General features: G+C 39.0%; 1 protein-coding gene across 15 annotated transcripts in view; it reads left to right on the top strand.

The window, feature by feature from the left end:
• sanbr (SANT and BTB domain regulator of CSR) overlaps nucleotides 1–20334 on the top strand; it is a 139113-nt gene that overhangs the window by 16530 nt on the left and 102249 nt on the right. For all 15 annotated transcript variants that reach the window (XR_005942414.1, XR_005942409.1, XR_005942410.1 and 12 more), the window contains 4 exons: nucleotides 1051–1141; nucleotides 4334–4572; nucleotides 15277–15335; nucleotides 16554–16714. Coding sequence is in view for 9 of the 15 variants with exons in the window: in XM_041182960.1 (XP_041038894.1) it covers nucleotides 1051–1141; nucleotides 4334–4572; nucleotides 15277–15335; nucleotides 16554–16714 (550 nt within the window). In the remaining 6 variants the exon portion in view is untranslated. The remainder of the gene's footprint in view (nucleotides 1–1050; nucleotides 1142–4333; nucleotides 4573–15276; nucleotides 15336–16553; nucleotides 16715–20334) is intronic.

The raw sequence follows: 20334 nt of genomic DNA, 5'->3' as shown, positions 1-20334 counted from the left end.
CATTACTAAATAGCAACAGAAATAATGTCCTAAAATGTTAACAAATACAGAAATCTAACAATTAAGCACATGGATAAGATATATATTTGGAGACCATGTCTTCGTTATGCTAAATTACCCTTCAATATAAGCACTCAGAGCCCCTGAAATTCCTGAATTTTGCACTGTAGGTTCAAGTGCAGTGGAGTAAAATCCTCACCTGCCCATGCACACAAGCACTGAGCCTGTCCTGTTTTGTGGGAACAAAGCCATTGAAATGGCCAGAGGAGCTGCACATATTTAAAGGGTTACTGCAATCACTACTTGCTACTCTGACAGAAGAAGAGAGGCACGCCAAGTGCTCCCCCCAGAATTTTTTGGTGCATCTCCTCTGAATGGAGAAAGTGGACCTCTTCAGAAAGGTAGTAATGAGTCCCTTCCAGGATAAATTACATTTTCCAATTAAAGATTTGAGACCTTGAGGCCTTCAAGAGGACTCGTGACATCTCAACTGGCAAGTGATCCATTAAGGCCTTGTATGGTCATGCTGGGTGTTATTTCACAGGAACTACACCAGATATGGGCCCTTGATTTGGAGAAGGCAAGGCAGACAGAATATTCCTTTTCAATCCCACTGCAATTTCAAGGATTGTTATAAATTGGGTGGAAATTCTGAAATAAACATGTCCATCCTAATATACTGCTGCCACGTTCCAGGAGGTCAGAGTACAGGTTGGTGGTGGGTGGGGGAAGTGGTGGGGGTGGGAATCTTTCTTTACACCCTCCCAGAATACAAAATTTCAGGACTTTTATTTCAATCTTCTCACTTTTCTATCTTGTATACACCTGTACTTTATTTTGTGTAGTCAAAGTTCAAGTTAGTGTTGAGTAGCCATTAATAAGATGGAAGGACATTCAGATGGCTTGCATTGCATTTTATGTCTCGAACTTTATATTAATTAATGAAAGAAAAACTGATTGAATCATGCATATGACTTTTTGATTAAAGCAATGTAGTTTGGTTTATTGTGACTATGTAATGTGTAGCTTTAATATCCTTAAATATTTAAGGACGGGCTGGAGTATCTTCAGGAAGAAATTGCACTCTAAAAGAAAATGGTTCAAGTGATAAAGATGAAGACAAACTGGATGAAAGCCAAGGGTGGGTAACAATAAAATGCATCATTATCTGTAAAGGGATATAATCAGATCTTATTGAGTCATCCTGATGAGTATTACTTGTTTTTAAAAAGTTCTTAATTGGAGCATACACAATCATATCTTTGAACTGAGTAAATAGATTTAGATGGGCCAAATCCAAGTGTAGATAAACATATATGTGTAAAAGTGTTACAAAGGTTAGAAAAACAAGTATTAATCTTCTGACAACATTTTGAAAGGATTAAAGTTAAGAGGCATTGAGTAGTTTAAATTTAATCTTAGAATTACAATGGCTTACGTTTATGCAAGTACATTTAAATGCATTTGGTGTAGCAATATCCAATGATATTTTACAGGAAAAATGGAAATAGAGAAATTAGTGGTATTAACTGAGGTGCAGCAGAAAATCTTGGAAGAAGTGTAGTGCAGTAAAGCTGTTCATGTCGAGAATTTTAATGTAAAAGCATGGTGGCTCAAGGGAGTGACAACAATTTGAAGGTGGGCACATTTTCTATATCTGAAGAATGTGTACTTTGACATTGGGCTGCTGAAAGTTCCAGAGGCATGTTGGAGCAATGGCATAGAGGGATTTTGTGAAGCAGATATTGAAGTTGCTATGCTGGGAGATATGGAGCCAATGATGGAGGTGAGAATAGGAGTGAGATTTGTGTACCAGGTAGTTTATTGACTCTAGGGTCCTGAATTGGTTTAGAGTTCGCATAGCATAGAATCGAGGGGGCTGGCAAGGAGAATATTGGAGAAATAATATCCATGATGAAGTTTGTGCCGAGTGCAAAAGATCCCTGCTTTACATAAGCATAGGGTTGATATGAGGAGACTTATTTGTTCACTTAGGTACTACCTGTGATGTCTTGCAATAAAGGGGCTCCTGCCAAGTTGAAAGCTTTATACGTAGGCAGCTGGTGCCTCCTTTCCACGCAAGGTAGTAAAGTAATTGCCGTTTCCAAATATAATTGTTGTCACACGTGCATTAAATATGTTGGCTTAAAAGGAAAAAGTAGTATGAAAGCTTCAATCTATGGTTATCTTTGTTGCTATGGGACAGAACTATCCTATTCTAGCAATTGTCTGTAGATTATCCTGTAGCAGATAGTATAGCTATGATGGCCTATTTTGTGCAGTAGAGATGGTGAAGGTGTATCTCTGACTTGTGTAGGAGTTATGGAGGGATCTGTAAATGTGGGCCTGGAGGCAAGGAGTGGTGCAGACAAAATATCTCTGATATTGCTATAATGAAGAGTCATACGGACTCAAAACGTTAACTGTGTTCCTCTCCACAGATGCTGTCAGACCTGTTGAGTTTTTCCAGCTATTTTTGTTTTTGCTACTGCATTTGTTGGTTATATATGAACTGAACACGGTGCATGACTTAAAACCCAAAAGGAATACTCAATGTTACCACTTGACAATTTAAATGACAGCTGCAACCTCGAATGAAGGAAAGCATGTCAAGATCCCTAGAAAATGCCTAAATAGTGGACTACGTAATGAAGGCATCATCTTGGGCCTGAAGTTTGGTGGAACTATGGAGGAGAAACCTGAGTTTAGCACAACTGAGGTGAAAGGCCATTGATAGCACTCCTGGTGTCTGTCTACAGTGAGAGTCTGCGGGTGGGAGTGGGAACATTTAGGCTTGACAACACTGGATGTGTGAGGATGAGGACTTCCTTGATGTCTATTTTTTATTAATTGAATGTTTTGTGTCTGACTTTTGAAAGTCTATCTTTTTTCATATTCTCGCTCATGCTTTCCCTTTCATTAGTAAGGAGGTTAATATCTTCTAACTATGAGCAAAGCAAGTGATAATGGAGGAACTTTAAAATAACTAATTAGTGTGTCTCTCTGCATATTACTTTTTCAACTTTGCAGAATGAGATTCAGAACCAACTTAAGTTCCAACAGTAATTGGTTAAATTGATCATTTTTTCCCTATTCTCTCAGTCACCACTACTTTCTTAAAATAAAAAGAAAAATTACTTGAATGTAACTTTTGAGTTGTGTCCTCTAGTATTTTGTCAAATAATCTTAGAAAATTGCCAAATAGATATTGTTAGGTTAAAAGAAAAGGCATTTTTTTCAGTTTGCTAGCTAAATAGTGTTGATGCATTTGGGAAATTTTGCACATTATACGTGCGCAGGTGCAGGATCTACCTTGAGATAATAGCCATGCTACGAGCAAAAATATAAATCATGGACCAGAATCTTTGAAGAATCTGAAGTCTTCAATAATATCTTTAATGAAAGTAATTAGGACACAATATGTAAATAGAAATTATGTTAAAAGTAATTTAAGATGCAGCATTTTTCTATGCCTGTGTTTTTCATACACATGTTGCCATGTTTAATTTAAAAAGGTGAAGACTCAGCATATATTTCAGTGAATTGGTGAGGACTACAGCATTTGAAGCTATGCAAAAAGTGCAGTCCAAATGAGAAACTGTTATACCAAAGAGACAAACAGTGTGGATTACCTGTGAAAGCTTGATAATGTACGAGTTTCATCAGAACTTTGCTTACATGTCTATCTAAGACATTTTATGTGAACTACTTAGGTGCATATCATAAGGCTCCTTGTGGGCTATGTCTAAAATTTAAACCTATGTTCCTGTTTGTTTGTATATATCTTTAGCTGTGTATACAAACAGAAATATTAGAACGTATATACCAATGTGGCAGCAAGGGTAAATACAGTAATTTCCAAAGCTTCAAGTCCATGGTGTTGAAATAGGACAAGTTAGCTAATTTTTAAAAAAAGTCCACACAAATACAACTGATTTTCTTGAGCTTCATTTGTCAGATTGCTAGAACTATGAGCTTAACATACAATATGGCTGTAATCTGCACAACTTCCCTGCGTGCTGCACCCTCACCTCTCTTCCTCACCCCACCCCCCAAACACCACAGTTAGTTATAGAAAAACACTATCCAATGATGTAAGAAAATAAGTCTACGCAGGTGAGTGGGAAAGTGGTGGACATGGAATTGATGTTGCAGGCTGATAAAAATGTCGTAGCAGACAAAATGTAGTCCACTAGGCAGTTCAGCTTTAATGCATACGCTAATGCAAATCTTGGTTCCTAAACAGGTTTTAATTATAGTTGTAAGCAATTGAAAATGGGAACCATGTCTTTGTTATGCCCGTTGTTTCAAGATGCTTTTATTTTCATAAAAGGCCCAACATGGTAATCCATGTTTGTGATGAAGCCAAAAACCTGAAGCGTGATTTTGTTTGTCCTCGGAATCTACTAGTCAGTGAAATGAAGTACTTTGCTGAGTATCTGTCTGTTGATGCACAACGCTGGCAGGAAGTAGACATATCGGTGCACTGTGATGTCCATATCTTTGCCTGGTTGATGAGCTATGTGAAGAGGAAACTAAAACATCAAGGACAAACTGAACAACCAGAACTAGGTATGTTTTAGGGTTACATATTAATTAGCAGATATTTGTGCAGCAAAGAATTAGTCATAATTCGTTACTGAACTAAATTTTCCCCAGTAACAATATATTTATACATTTGTTTAACTTTTCTTATAGTGTCGTTACTTTATACTCCCTCCTCCCTCCCCCTGCCAAGTTACAAATCTTTTTTCAAGAAGTTACACATTTGTGCTGATAAGTAGCACTGGCTTAGCCACTTTTACATCCACAATTGCACTTTTTTTGCCATCGTTGTGTTCTCACATTGAGACATTTTAACAAAAACCAAATGCCTTCATCTTGTGCATTAATTAGGACTTAATACTCTAATTTGCTTTGTAATCTACAATTGTGTTTGTATCTCATGGTCTTGCTAGTTCATTTGCTTTTGCTTGTTGTGTCGTATGTACGTGTACATAAGCATGACTACCTTTCAACCAGATTTGACTATCTTGAGTTTTATTTAATAGTACTTATTAATCGTGAGCAAGGTGACAGTAAAGAGAAAATGAAAAAAGTTGTAATAGATTTTAGTAACTTAATACATTTGCTGCCTATATACAAACTTCCTTTTAAAAACATGAATAGAGCATTAGTCATATTTTAGCTTCCAGATATTGGAAAGGGCTTTGCTTGGAAAAAAAAGTACACCCAACTGTAACATGATGCTAAGATGTTTATAGTGCTACTCCCTATGTCGGTGAGTTTTCTGTCTTAGCAGTGGCACTTGAAGGAATTGCCAAATGGTACTAATCACCCTTCAGAAGCCATATTTGTCTTCAAGTGATTAATTCAGATTGACACAGCTTGCATGCCCAGCATCATAATGAGGTATTTTTTGATGCAGAAGTACATGAACGGCAGGTGCAGGGTGGTAGAGCAGTGAAGAATCATTTATAAATTGCGGGAGAGGAACAATAAAACTTGGAATACAAGTTCCACCCCATATATAAAAAAAAGCATAGGAACATGTGAAGCTGCAATTTGTATATCAGACCTTACAATAATTACTGTCATGTGCAAGATCCGTTTCCTGTCAGTAGTTTTTAATAGGATAGGCAATTATCAAATTAAAAAGCTAGAAAGAAACGTTAGAATGCATATTTGTCCTGATTACTAGAGCTAGATTTGCAACTTTTTTGCCTTGTCCTTTTAAATTAAGCCACCTATTTGTGTTTGAAATGTTTTCAGTTTATAATAACTATTGCTTGTTTGTAGGTAGTCACACTTAAACTCTTTTTTTTAAATCAGCAAATTTTAGATATTTCTTTACATTCTATTTATCATTCCAGTCCCACAGTTTTGGGCGGTATATTAATTTGTTTATCTGCATTTTTAATGGCCAACCAGTTGGGTACAACTATTGAGTTATTCCAAAGAAGCCAAAAAGACTATATGCATGATTATTTTGTAGTTCAGGCTACTCGGATGATTTGCACTAAGAGTCAAATTATTAAATAATTTGATTTAAGCAATAAATTAAGTAACAAAATTGAAATTTAATTTTTTAAAAGTCAAGCTACCAGATAATTCATTAAGCGACATGAATTAAGGATGGACTGTAATTACATTATCTCAAATCTTTGAAAAAGATCATATTGAAGTGAAACCCAATTATATATGTTTTGCTCAAATTAAGGGGCAGTACAATCTTTATTAGAATTTATTAACTTAATAAAAAAAAGTTAAACTCACTCAAACACATTGCACAATAGAAAGTGTTCTGTTAGGTAAAGAAACATTAATTAAAAATAGTTATCCATATAATGTGTTATTTGTTCAGAATTAATGTGATTAAGAGAAAATTTGGTAACGCATCAGATGCTAAATACCTTTTGAAGTCTGAGGCAGTTTTTAAACCACTGCAGGCCAAAACACTTAATGAAGTTCGTCCTTCAAGGTGAAGATGACCATGTCCATCATCTGGGGTGTTTGGCAGGGTTTCTGTGGGTTTGTAGGTGACTGCTAAGGCCGATCTGCACCCAGAAGGTTCTGCTGCAAACAGGCCTGCATGGCTTGGATCCCATGGGGACCAGGGAGCTCAGGCCTTGTGGTGAAAACAAAGGTAGAGTGTATGTTATTGTTATTGCAGACTTTTTGTCTCAGAAACTTTGAACAGCAGCAGAGAAAGAGAAGAAACAGCAGCTGCTGTGACCTGCAGGAGAAAAGGCTGTTTTCTGTGCTAGCTACCGGACAGAGTGCTGGGGTAAACTGATCCACTGGTTGTAGAGAAGGAATCTGCAGCGATATAAGGATTTGCCCTGGTGAGGCGGGAGAAGGAATAACCAGAGTGGGCCTTTTTACTGAAAATAAACCTTTGGTCACAGGATTAGAACTGAGCAAAATGGGTATAAGCGAGCCGATCGAAAACTGAAAGTGACTAGCAGAATATTAGTTGCCTACTAAGTAATGTTTAGTCCATGTTGATTTTAGTTTGACCTCGTTACAGCCCTAGTTCAAATATGGACATAAGAGCTGAACTCCAGAGGTGAGGTGAGAGTGACTGCCCTTGACATCAAGGCAGCATTTGGCTGAGTATAGAATCAAGGACCCCGAGCAAAACTGGAGTCAACGGGAATTGGAGGGAAAACTCTCCGCTGGTCGGAGTCATACCTAGCACAAAGCAAGATGGTTGTGATTGGTGGAGGTCAATCATCTCAATTCCAGTACATCACTGCAGGAGTTCTTCAAGGTAGTGTCCTAGGTCCAACCACCTTCAGCTACTTCATCAATTACCTTCCTTCCATCATAAGGGCAGAAGTGTTTGCTGCTGATTGCACAATGTTCAGCACCATTTGCGACCACTTAAATACTAAAGCAGTCCCTGTCCAAATGCAGCAAGACCTGGACAATATCCAGGCTTGGGATGACAAGTGGCAAGTAACATTCATATCATAGACATGCCAGGCAGTGACCATTTCCAGCAAGAGAGAATCTAACCATCACCATTACAATTGCTGAATCCCCCACTATCAATATCCTGGGGTTACCATTGACCGGAAACTGAACTGGACTAGCCGTACAAACACTGTAGCTACAAGAGCAGGTCAGGGGCTAGGAACCCTGTGGCGAGTAACTAATCTCCTGAGTCCCCAAACCCTGTCCACCATCTACAAGGCACAAGTCTAGAGTGTGATGGAATATTCTACACTTGCCTGAATGAGTGCAGCTCCAATAACACTCAATAAGCTTGACACCGTCCAGGACAAAGCAGCCTATCCACAAACATTCATTCCCTCTACTACTGACACACAGTGGTAGTAGTGTGTACTATCCAAAAGATGCATTGCAGGAACTTATCAAGGCTCTTTAGTCAGCACATTCCAGACCCACGACCGTTACCATCTAGAAGGACAAGAGCAGCAGATACATGGGAATGCCATCACCTGAAAATTCCCCTCCAAGCCTCTCACCATCCTGAATTGGAAATATATTGCTGTTCCTTCACTGTCGCTGAGTCAAAATCCTGGAACTCCCCACCACCTCCCCAGCACTATGGGTGCATCTATACCACATGGACTGCAGCAGTTCAAGAAGGCAGCTCTCTACCACCTTCAAGGGCAATTAGGGATGGGCAATAAATGCTGGCCTAACCCACATCCCATGAATGAATAAGAAAATAAGTTGGTTTGTTACAGTAAATATCTTAAATCTTGTTGTGCAATTCTTTAAGTTGGTCACTGGTAATTTGATTTTATTTTTAAAGAAATTATTTGTCTCTACTGGGATGGTAATAGTCTCATCATCGATATAGACAGTTCGAGAGGGCGTGCTGTCGAGATAAGTAAACTTATCTGCTTTTGACAGGTTCTGGTCATGGACTGAAACCTTGGGCTTGAGAAAAGGCTTTCCTGGAGCCGGCTGGCACATCACTTCAATTTTCTTCATGCTGATCATAAGGCTGAAGTTGCCACATGCATTGGAAATCAAGTCCATGCTACATTACGTGTCCAGCTCTGATCTGGCAGCTAGCGCACAGTCATTGTTAAACAGGAAATTGCAAAGTATGTCCTTGGAGACCTTAATCTTTGCCCTTAGTCGTCTCAGATTGAGCACCTTCCTATCCATGCAATTTTTGATTTCAATCATGGAAGGCACCTGAGATCATGGTGGAGGAAAACATGCTGAAAAGGCTTAGTGCTAGCATGCAGCCCTGCTTAACTTAATTAGTGACTGGGAATGGCTCAGGAGACTCACTGTCATCCAGGACATGCGTGAGCATGCTGTCGTGGAACTGTCAAACCATTGTGATGAATTTCTCAGGGCAACCGAATTTCTCCATTACCTTCCAAAGGCCCTCACAGCTGACTGTGTTGAAGGCCTTGGTCAGGTCAACAAACATGGTGTAGAGGTCCATGTTCTGTTCTTGGCATTTCTCCTGGAGCTATCTAAATGTGAACACCATGTCAGTGGTTCCTTAACCTTTTCTGAAACCACACTGATTCTCTGGTAGTAAGTCGAGACGTTGCACTAAGAGGTTAAACAGGATTCTAGTGATTTTCTAGTGATGGAGAGGAGTGAGGTTTCTCCGTGCTGATGGCAAGATTGGTGAGTTCCTTTCCACTTGTACAGGTAGAGAATGGAGGCATCTGTATTCTTGTGGGATGCTTCCTTGCTTCCCATGTTGATCGAGTTCAGTAAGCTTCTTAACCAGGCTTTGAGCCTCTGGACTTGTAGAAATCAGCTGGGTTAGCATCAGCACCTAGAGCTTTGGTGCTGGACAGCAGTTTGATAGCTTTCGCCCTAACAGTATGGGAGGGTCATCAAGAGAATAGTTGAAGGCAACCTGTAGCTGTCTTCATTTCATAGGTGAAGGCTGATTAAGGATGCCATTAAAACGCTTTGCCCATTTTTCTAGAATTTGGGCTTTTTCTGTGAGCATTGTTGGCACCGAGGATTTGTGATTAACCATTAGACTGGAGCCCATAAAAAGATTTCAGAGCATTGCAGAATCTCATCCAGACTTTGCGGCCTGAATGTAACTGAAGTTTGTTTGCTTTCTGATTCAGCCAAGTGTCTTGCATCTCTCTGAAGCTTGCATTGGACAATCCTATGGATGTTTTGGTAGGCATTGTGCTTGGATGGCAATGACTTTTCATTGAGGTAAACCCTGTAGAGGTGATGTTTCTCCTCCTGTAGTTTCTTGATCACATAATTGTTTTCGTTGAACTAGTCTTGCTTATAGGATGGCCAAGTTCCTTTAGAGCCATAAAATACACTGTATCCCTAAAGGTCACCCTTCATCCTCCATGCAGTGTGTGTCCATTTTTGCTGTACACAGGTGACTCTCAAGTTTTTCTGAGAAAGGCTCCTTCATGATTGCCTGTTTTGAACCTTGGGACATTGAGATGCTTCTGGACCTTCATGCCCTAGAGGCATCTAAAGGAATAGATTGAGGTTTAGCTTTAAAATGATGAGATGGTGTCCAGTTCAGCAGTCAGCACCGCACATGGCTTTTGTTACATGCACATCATGTGTGGCCTTTTTCCTGCTGATTAGATGCCAAAGCATAGAATGGGGATGCATCCAAGATGTCAGGTTGCAATTAGGGAGGCGAAAACTGTGGTGATTAAGAGCTCATGCTCAGAACACAGCTTCAGCAAGAGGAGGCTGTTGCTGTAGCACCTGCCAACCCTGTTTTTTCCAATGACCCCTTCCCATGCCTGGTGATCTGCACCAACTCTTGTGTTGAAGTTGCTAAGAATTGTAAGCTTGTCTGACTTTGCCACACTAACAATCAAGGATTGGAGGTTATTATAGAATTTATCTATGACTTCATCAGAGTTGATTATGGTAGGGGCATACATACTGCTGAAAGTTGCTTGCGTATTGTTGTGCAGGGGAAGTTTAACCACCATCAGACAATCATTAACTCACTTGGGAAGGCAAGTCAACTCGCTGATGAGATAGCTCATGACAGGAAAGCTCACACAAGTATCACGCCGTTCTTTTTTACCGCGGCCACTCAAAAGAATGTGTAACCTGCGTTGATTATCTTGAACTGACCCTACTCAGGTAGGCAAGTCTTGCTGAGGGAGGCAATCTGGACATTGTACCTAGCCAGTTCTCTACTGACAAGAGCAGCTCTTCTCTCCACTCTGTTGGCTGTGGCATTTTCCATGAGGTTGTATACGTTCCATACGCCAATGGTGACCAGTGTCACCTTTTATGCTTTTGAGATTGACTTTGGACCAAGTTGGTGGAAGCCCCGACAGCTGTAGCCTGCTGTCCAGGATAGGTGAGCAATGTTTAGGGCACCTTTTCTAGTCTCTCCCTCATACTAGGGAGGTGAGCGGTTTGGTCCTGAAAAGGGCCGTTCAGTTGCCCAGTGGGCTGCTGAGTTCTACTTTTACTCCTTTCCAGTGAAAAACAACCCTGTGGCCTGAGCCACCTGTGTACAGGTTTGTGGCTACAGCTCCCAGCGAATCTGCATCTGCTGCTACGTCACTTCCCCATTGCCACAGGACTTGTGACAGACTGATAAATTACAGGTGATAGAAAGATGATGAACATGACTTGCACATGAATTAGATTATAGCGAAGGAGATTTGTGCATCATCGGTCTCACTCTCTCATCCTGACCTATCTTGGTCCAGAATCAAGATGAATCTAAATGGCTGGAGATGGATCTGGATGCAGGGGGTGACCAGGACATCACCTGTGTCTTGTGTGCTATGCATTCTTCAACAAGGTGCTGAACTGCTTTCAAGACCATTAGATGTGGAATCGTCTCATCTGCCCAATCTTCTGGAATTAGTCTTCGCATGAGGAGGTGGTGGCGTAGTGGCCGTTGAACAAGTAATCTAAAGGTCCACCCTAATACTCTGGGGATATAGGTTCAAATCCCACCACAGCAGCTGATGGAATTTAAATTCAATTAATAAATCTGGAATATAAAGCTAGCCTCAGTAATGGTGACCATACCAGCTGTCACCAACTGTTGTAAAAGCCCATCTGGTTTACTAATATCCTTTAGGGAAGGAAATCTGACATCCTCGCCCCACTGGCCTACATGAGACCCACAGCAATGTGGTTTACTCTTAACTGCCCTCTGAAATGGCCTAGCAATCCGCTCAGTGCAAGGGCAACTAGAGATAGACAACAAATGCTGGCCTTGCCAGCAATACCCACATCCCATAAAAGGATAAAGAAAAAAAATGCCAGGGTAGACAAATCCGTAAGTCGCTAAGGGTAGGAGACCAGATAGTTACCCTCACCTGGATTGGTCCACTTATTGAACTGAATTACTGGGGGGAGGCCGCTGAGGCATGCTAATAGCTATTTGAAGTCACGTGAGAGCTGGGTGAAGGTGAGGACTAATACAGGATGAGCTACTTCAGAGAGTGCAGCGAGCCTGATGGTGAGAGGTGCTACCCTTCCCTTATACCCCGTATACAATAGAATGCTCAATTTCTCGGTGATGCACAATAGAATAATTATAGTTAATACCTATAAATAAATTACAACATTGTAATTTTGAGATTCTAGTCAGTGAAATTTATTTAAATGAGAGTATTTGGATACCATAAAGGTGTAACAGGTATGTTAAGATCATGAACATGAGTAAATAAAGTAATATTTCCAAAATATCTAAGAAAGGCTTCCTTTTCTCATATGAGAAAGTTGGTCAAAAAGGATGCCTTCTTCACTGTTTTATGCTGCTGACACCTAAAAGGGAACAAACCTTTGAAGAGTTTGAGTCCCACTCCAGCCAGCTCTTGGGAAATAGGAGCTAAAATATAGTCTCTGAATGCTGGGTTGATATCCTTGCGTCTGATGAGTTAACACTTGCCTCACTGGTAGTATTTCTGCCTTTGAGGTCAGAAGGGTTCAGTTCAGCCCCACTCCAGACAGTCCCAGTGAGAGGAAACCAAAGCACCATCATGAATACTGGGTTGATACTCATGGAATTACTTGAGTCTGCTGGGTGCAGATGGAAGCCTGTCATCATAAAGATTAAATGGGCTCTTTAGTCTTGATTGAACTCATCTAGTAGAATGCACCCCAGAGTGAAATAACCTTGAGTAAGGCAATGGCAAATCATCACAGGTACTCTTCCCTAGTAAGTGGCTTAAGAATCTCTTGAATTAGCATCTGCCATAGGGACAACATTATGATCTGCCACCATAGGAGAAATCTGCAAATCTCTATAATCATAACCACCATCATTAGCTGTCATTCTAGAGATTCAAAAAATTAAATTTGTTGTAAATTCTCAAACAAAAGAATTATTACTAACTGGTTGTCCATGTTGCTCACAAAGAAAATTAAAATTCTCTTTCTCCAAGTGCCACTTTATTTCTCTGGAGGAAAGAAACTGTTGCTCTCTGTAGTGTTCATGAATGGCTTAGCCTTCAAATCTCATTCTTTGTCTTTGGTCTTTCTATGAATCTGTCTTTCTGTTTCCAATTGTGCCTATATGTTCCTTTATTGAATTTATATCTTTTATATACTTAATACATAGAGCATTCAGTAAGATGAGACGAAAGGTGGTGATCTGGGTCAGGTAGAGGAAAACTGGGGTTGAGTGGGAGGAGGCAATTTTTGCGGTATTGTAATATGCATGGATGTGAAGAAAAGCAGATTTTTGCCAAGATGCAAGGGAAATGGCCAGAGACTAACCTGGGAGAGAACAGAATTTGGCATGAGAAGCAGCATAGTTTAGGGTAAGTTGGAGGAAGGGCTGGTGTCTTTCTGGGAAGGAGTACACAACCTAGAACTTGTATCCTGGGCCAAATAGCCTTCCTGTCCATATGCAGACAGATCCAAAGTAGCAACCATGAATGATACTAACACATCCATAAACACCTATAATGCACATGGGTGTCATTGAAACTCGGGGAATTGGGTCTGAATAAAAGTAATGAGATCTGAAGTTGGATCAGGGAGGGAATGCAGAGTAGGATGAAACTCAAATCTGAAGCAAGGAGAGAGCGCACCAGGACCAAAAGCTGGAGAGGAGAAAGAATGGAATCTTTTCTTTGGGTGAGAATATTGACGCTTAAGTCAATGGGGTCCAGATGTAGCCTAGCAGCTTACAGTTTGCGAAGTCACAAGTTCAGTCAGGACTTGACATGCTTGGGCTGATAAGTGGCAAGTAACATTCGTGCCATATAAGTGCCAAGCAATGACCATCTCCAACAAGAGAGAATCTAACCATCAACCCTTGACATTCAATGGCATTACCATCACTGAATACTCCACTATCAACAGCCTGGGACATATCATTGACCAGAAATTGAATTGAACTAACCATATAATTACTGGGGCTACAAGAGCAGGTCAGAGGCTGGGAATCCTGCAGCAAGCAACTCACCACCTGACTCCTCAAAGCCTATTGAGCAACTGCAAGGCATAAGTCAGGAGTATGCTGGAACACTCTCCACTTGCCTGGGTGAGTGCAGCTCCGACACCACTCAATAAGCTTGACACCATCCAGGACAAAGCAGCCTGCTTGATTGACACTCCATCCACAAACATTCACTCCCTCCACCACTGACACATAGTGGTAGTAGTGTGTACTATCTAAAAGATGCACTGCAGGAACTCACCAAGCCTCCTGAGACAGCACCTTCCAAACCCATGACCACTACCATCCAGAAGGACAAGGGCAGCAGGGAGATGGGAACACCACCACCTGGAAGTCCCCCTCAAAGCCGCTCACTATCCTGACTTGTAAATATATTGCCGTTCCTTCACTGTCGCTGGGTCCCTAACAGCACTGTGGGTGTACCTACACCACATGGACTGCAGCAGTTCAAGAAAGCAGCTCACCACCACCTTCTCAAAGGCAATTAGGGATGGGCAATAAATGCTGGTCTAGCCAGCAATGCTCACATCCCGTTGAAGAATTTAAAAAAAGGCCATCCAATTTTCAGAACTTTAATTCTGCTGCTTCTCTGTTTAATTTATGGTGTCAACAGGGAAAATCAGGGAGCTATCATCCTGACTGAACTGATTTGGTCCATGCTCACCTTGTGACTTTATGGATCAATAGTTAGTAGTTGGTGGTATTCATGGAGAAAATTAAAATTGAGTCTCAGTTATGTAATTCCCTAAAACCTACCAAACTGTACATCTTCATCAAATTTGTGTTTGATTATTCTAATAGATAGTCGTTTGACAGTACTGAACTTGAGTGTTGCTGAAAAAAGGCATTTTGTCGAAGTTTTTTGTCTTACACTCATCAGGACAATCACAAGAATGTCGATGTCAGGGGAGGCAGCAACTTTATACTGTATGCGAAGAGAGTGCTGATTGGTTGGCAAGTGGACACTGGTAGAGGCATTGCCATGGCCAATGCAATGGTGACTGACAGTTAACTGCCAAGTATTGTTTGAAATTTTAAAACAGGCAGCTTTGAAAAGCTTTGACAAAATGTCTTTTTTTCAGGAATATTTTAATAGTGGAATTGCAATAATTGTACCACCAACATGCAGGTTTTTGGCAGAATATTTCCTACCGGATACGTAAAGTATTCTGTGGACGTTAAGATTTTTGGAAAATTCCAATATGACATTGTTTTAAACAAAATTGATAGCATCTGTTAATACTGGAATTAATTTTGCCTATTCTGAATGTGTGTAAAATGTGCAATTTCATAATGACTTTCATAAATGACCTCTTTTGTGTTTAGGAAGCTTGTAGTTACAGTTAGCAGCTGAGTGGCATTTTTGGCTTTTTTCTTTATTTTAGAGCCCAACAATGTTATTTCAATCCTCATTTCATCTGAATTTTTGAAAATGGATTCGTTGGTGAGTGCATTAACTTTCTAATTTTAAATAGGATAAAGTATTACTTAGTTTGCCAGCTTGTCTGTTTTGCTGTGATTTGTTTGCCTTTTAATCTGATACTGATTAATCTTAGTTGTACAATGTGTGTCTATTTTAAATGGAATCAGCCATTTGTTTATGATGCAGAGCAATAAAAAAGATACCATATTTGTTTAAAAAAGCTGTTAATGAATGGTCAGTGCAACTTTATAATGTGTGTACTTTATGTAAATATAAAGTTGCAATTGCATGTGTATTAACTATAACCATGTAGTTTATATGAATTATTGATTCTTATGGGGGGGAAGTTGAGGGCAAGGGAATGATTCAGCTGACTTCCTCAATCCCTAGAATAGCCAGTCAGCTTTTTTTGATCAAGAGGGTGCAGTAAAGAGAAAACATCACCACTGTTCTTTTGAATGCGGTGTGTATGTGTGTGTCAGATATGTACAATATTCTAACATAGTTCACAAACATACCTAATAGTATTCTGAGGCCTCAATTTTCAGTTGACTTCCAAGATTGCCTTAATTATCATTCAATATGAAAATAGTTTCTTAAAAAATGTTTATGCCTGTCCTGACTTGCAACAGATAATTCCATTGCATGCCACCTTAAATATTCACTTTCATAGAATAGGATATATTTATGAAATAAAAATGTAGCACATATGCAACATTTTCTTCGAATTGTTAGCTGTATTAATAGCAATAGAATAATATGGAGGTCAAGCTACTTTGTGCAAAATTCTGTTGCAGTGGTTTGTTCATTGTGTCATTCAATAATTAAGCAAATTGTATCATTCACGAGTTAAGTGAATTGCATCTCCATTTCACTCTGGTTATATTTGATTCCTATTGTGCCTGACATAATTTACTTTTATGAGCAAATATACTGGAAACCATTACAATATGTGGTTTCTTTTGGACAGTAAAGAGGAGAATTTATGACTTAAATGTGAAAATAAAAATGTAACTGGTGTAAAGCTGATGTGTATTGCTTTGAAGATTTTTTTCTGCTTGAAATGTTTAAGGCCTGTCAGCCATCTGTAGCAGTAAATGTGCTGAAATCTACATTTTCTACCTCTCAAAATTTTGTAAATATGGTAATGAACAAAGGAATTGTGTAGCAACTGCACGATTCCTGTGAATGAATGTTTACATTGAGTGCCCTTGTTATGTTTGTTCTTCATTGTTTTAGGTTGAAGAATGTATGCGTTACTGTCATAAAAATATGAGTGCCATTGTAGCTACTCCTTGCAATATGAACTGTATTAATGGGACTCTGGCCTCACGTATTGTTGACCTTTTCACACATAACGAAGCTGATGAAGTAAAAGACAGAAAAGATAAATTTAAAAGGTAATAATACACTGACTGATTTTGTCTTAATAATATTATAAGCTGCTGAAACACGTAGATCCTGGAGCACAATTAGAGCTTTTCTTACTAAAATCTGAGAGCTGAATGGTGAGAATCATAGGTTTGTGATGGATTTTGTCTTTTTTTTTCTTCTTGTACAATGCCCTTGCTGTGGATAGAACATTTTTTGCATTTTTGTCACGTTCTTAAATAAGACATACCAACATGGCGACACTCTTCATAGGTCTGTGCAACTGCAGTACAGAAGAGTTAAATATCCTTTTTTCATATCCATCCCAAAGCATTCATTAATAGGATATGTTTGAAATAAAAATTTAGCACAAATGCAACATTTGCTTGTTAAATAATGCATTCCAATAGTTTGGTCTGTATTCAAATCTTGGCCACTGAGAAGAGGATGTTACACACTAATCAACTTACTCATCTTTGTCCTAGTTCTTCCCATTGTTGTTTTTAGCAGCTTTTCTCCATAAGCGTTTACAGGTGTGTTTCAATGCCTATTAATAAAACTTTATTATAGCTCTACTTCCTCATCATATAACTATTAGCTGGATTAAAGGGCAGGATATTCTTTGATTATTACCGATGATAACTAATGAGTTTTATTTTCAGTGGATGTTTTGTGATTAAAAACATAATTATGTATTTTTAAAATATGATTTGGTACAGATGGGCATTAAACAGAATTAGAATAGCTGTTGGAAACAAAATGTCACATTAGTTCTTGCTCTTTCAGGTCAGGGTTAATGCTGTATTGGTATGGTGTATGGAGGTTTTCTTTAACTGTTGCGTTATAGTTTAGGCAGACACAGATTATCAAAATAGGGAAGCTGTCTTCTCAGACTTATGATTTTCTATTGCTTTTTTTTTTGCTTGACACTCATTCAGTGTTCAAACCCAACCACTGGTGCAATCAAGCCAGCGTGTATTGGTGCTGGTCCCCAGCTTGGATAAATAGGAGCAGTTAGTGGCAGGGTGGGCATCTGGCATAAAACCACCTGCCAAATCCAGAAGCTCTTGCTATCTGTTTTTATATTTTTTACTAGCTTACTCTCATATTGTAATTTCTCCCTTTAAGTCATCCTTTGCTGGTTTGCAAATCCAAAAATAAATGATGGTTGATATGAATGGTAATCAACTGTATTGTGGCAACCCCAAGTAACATGAGAAAAGCTGAAAGAGAAAGGATTTATTCAGTACTCAATTTGTTCTGTTAAGTAGACTATAACTAACACGTTGCAGCCCAGGGTAATATATGAGAAAGGAAAGTAAGAGTCATATATTTACAATGATCTGAATGGCAAGGGTGAAGGTTAGGAGCAGACATTGTGACCCAGATGTATGCGGTAGGAATGACAATTAAACTGACAGCGTTTGCAATCACTATTTTATGGAAACTGAGAGCAACTTCGGGAGTCTGCACTTCTACATCCAGATATTGCTTTCATTGAGTCTGTGCTTCTCTAGGGGATTCACTCAGGCTGTAATCAATGGAAGATCGATTGAATTGATAAGAACACCACCCTTGTGCTGTCAGCCTGCCTATAAAGACTCTTGAAAATATTACATCTTGTTGAATGAGGTATAAATTTGTGGAATGTAAAGTCTCTCTAGAATGATAAATGCCAATTTATATTAAAGATTTTTAAAATTAGTTTATTTTAGCAAAGTAAATAGATTAACATAGAAGCTAAGTGAAAGATGTCAAGTGCTTTTAACTTCTGGTTTGCTGTGCATGAATACTTCAATGTGATTGGCTGCTTATCTGCTTGCTGTTTTAATTCCCCTGCACACTGAGATTTCCCCTTGACTTGATGCCAGATTTAAACTGGCGTTGGGAAAGGGAAAGCGATGTGATAGAGGTTGCTGGATCTTTGTGGGTAGCTTTCTTTGAGGTAAGCAGCAAGCAATGTTGCTTCACTGCTGAGAGCAAAATTCAGCCCTTGAAGATTTGCAAGAAAAGCAGGGTATAATATTGGGTGATTTTTTTTTAACATTGCCATGATAGACTGAAATAAAAGTAATATATGTAGTAAAAATGAGGAATACTTTTAAAGAATGTGCCCTGGATGCTTCTTGCATTAGTATACTTCTAACCCAACAGATGATGCCAGACATGTAAGGGGAGATTTAGAAAGTTAACGAGAAAGGACAAGGCAATACTGCAAAGTAACAATGCAGGTAATGATAACCAGAGTGTGACAGGAAAGGACAGAGCATACAAACAAAATAATGCACCAACAAATAGAATCAGAGTAGGGAAAAATTGTAAAAATGCAGAACTAAAGGCTCTTTATCTGAATGCACACAATATTTCTAACGAGATAGATGAATTGATAGCACAAATAGAAATAAATAAGTATGAAATGATTGTCACCTTGCAACCATATCTCTGTGATGGCTAAGACCTTGGAACTGAATATTCAAGGGTATTTGACATTTTGGAAGGATAGAGAAAAAGGAGAGGTTGGTTAGCTCTGTTAATAAAGCATGAGATCAATACAGTAGTGAGAAATTATCTTGGTTCAGAAGATCAAAATGCAGAATCAATTTGGGTGGAAATAAGAAATAGCAAGGCAAAGACTCCACTGGTATGAGTAAATTATAGGCCCCAAACAATAGCTACACTGTGGGAAAGAGTATAAATCAAGAAATAATGGGGATTTGTGAGAAATGTACTCCATAATCATGAGCAATTTTAATCTTTATAAGAATTGGAAAAATCAAATTGGCGAAGGTACCCTTGAGTGTGAATTTGTAGAATGTATTTGGGACAGTTTCCTAGAACAATATGTTGTGGGACCAACCAAGGAACAGGCTGTTTTAGATCTAGTAATGTGTAACGAGACAGGATTAACTAATGATCTTAGTAAAGGTTCCTCAATGGTGAAGTGATCATAACATCATAGAATTTCGTATTCAGTTTGTGCAAAACTTGGGTCTGAAACTAGTGTCGTAAACTTAAAGGCAATTACAAAGGTATGAAGACTGGGAAATGAGTTAAAACATATGATAGTAGATCATTAACAGATATTTAAGGAGATATTACATAATATTCAACAAAGGTATTTTCATTGAGAAAGAAAGCATCACTGAGAAAGATGAAGCATCTGTGGTTTATTAAGGATGGTATCAAATTGAAAGAGTTTAGAATGCTGTGAAGATTAGAGGTAGGCCAGAAAATTAGGAAAATTTTAGAAACCATCAAAGGATGACTTAAAGGGAGAAATTACAATATGAGAGTAAACTAGAAAGACAAGAAGAGCATCTACAAGTATATATAAAAACAAAGAGTGTAGCTAAAGTGAATGTTGACCCTTTAGAGGATGAGACTGTTGCGGTGAAATCAAACATCTCAGAGACTCGGGTACGGTTTTTGATTGTTTATTCAAGCGAATGCAGGGAAAGCCTGTCTTAGTCAATCCAATCCAAGTCAATACTCTTCCCACTGAGTTGTTATGTTGTCTTTTATACAGTTAGTCCTTGTCCTTTCATGACTGTGGGTGTGTTCTTGGTCAAATAGGCTCATGATCTATCACAAAATAGGTCTAAAGTGTTTCAGATCAACTGTCCCATCCTGCTGTGTACCTTTGCATTCT

The sequence above is a fragment of the Carcharodon carcharias genome, chromosome 2 (assembly GCF_017639515.1).
Source record: "Carcharodon carcharias isolate sCarCar2 chromosome 2, sCarCar2.pri, whole genome shotgun sequence".
Classification (NCBI taxonomy): Eukaryota; Metazoa; Chordata; class Chondrichthyes; order Lamniformes; family Lamnidae; genus Carcharodon; species Carcharodon carcharias.
Note: the sequence above shows the minus strand (reverse complement) of the source record. Positions and strands in the feature narration are given on the sequence as shown.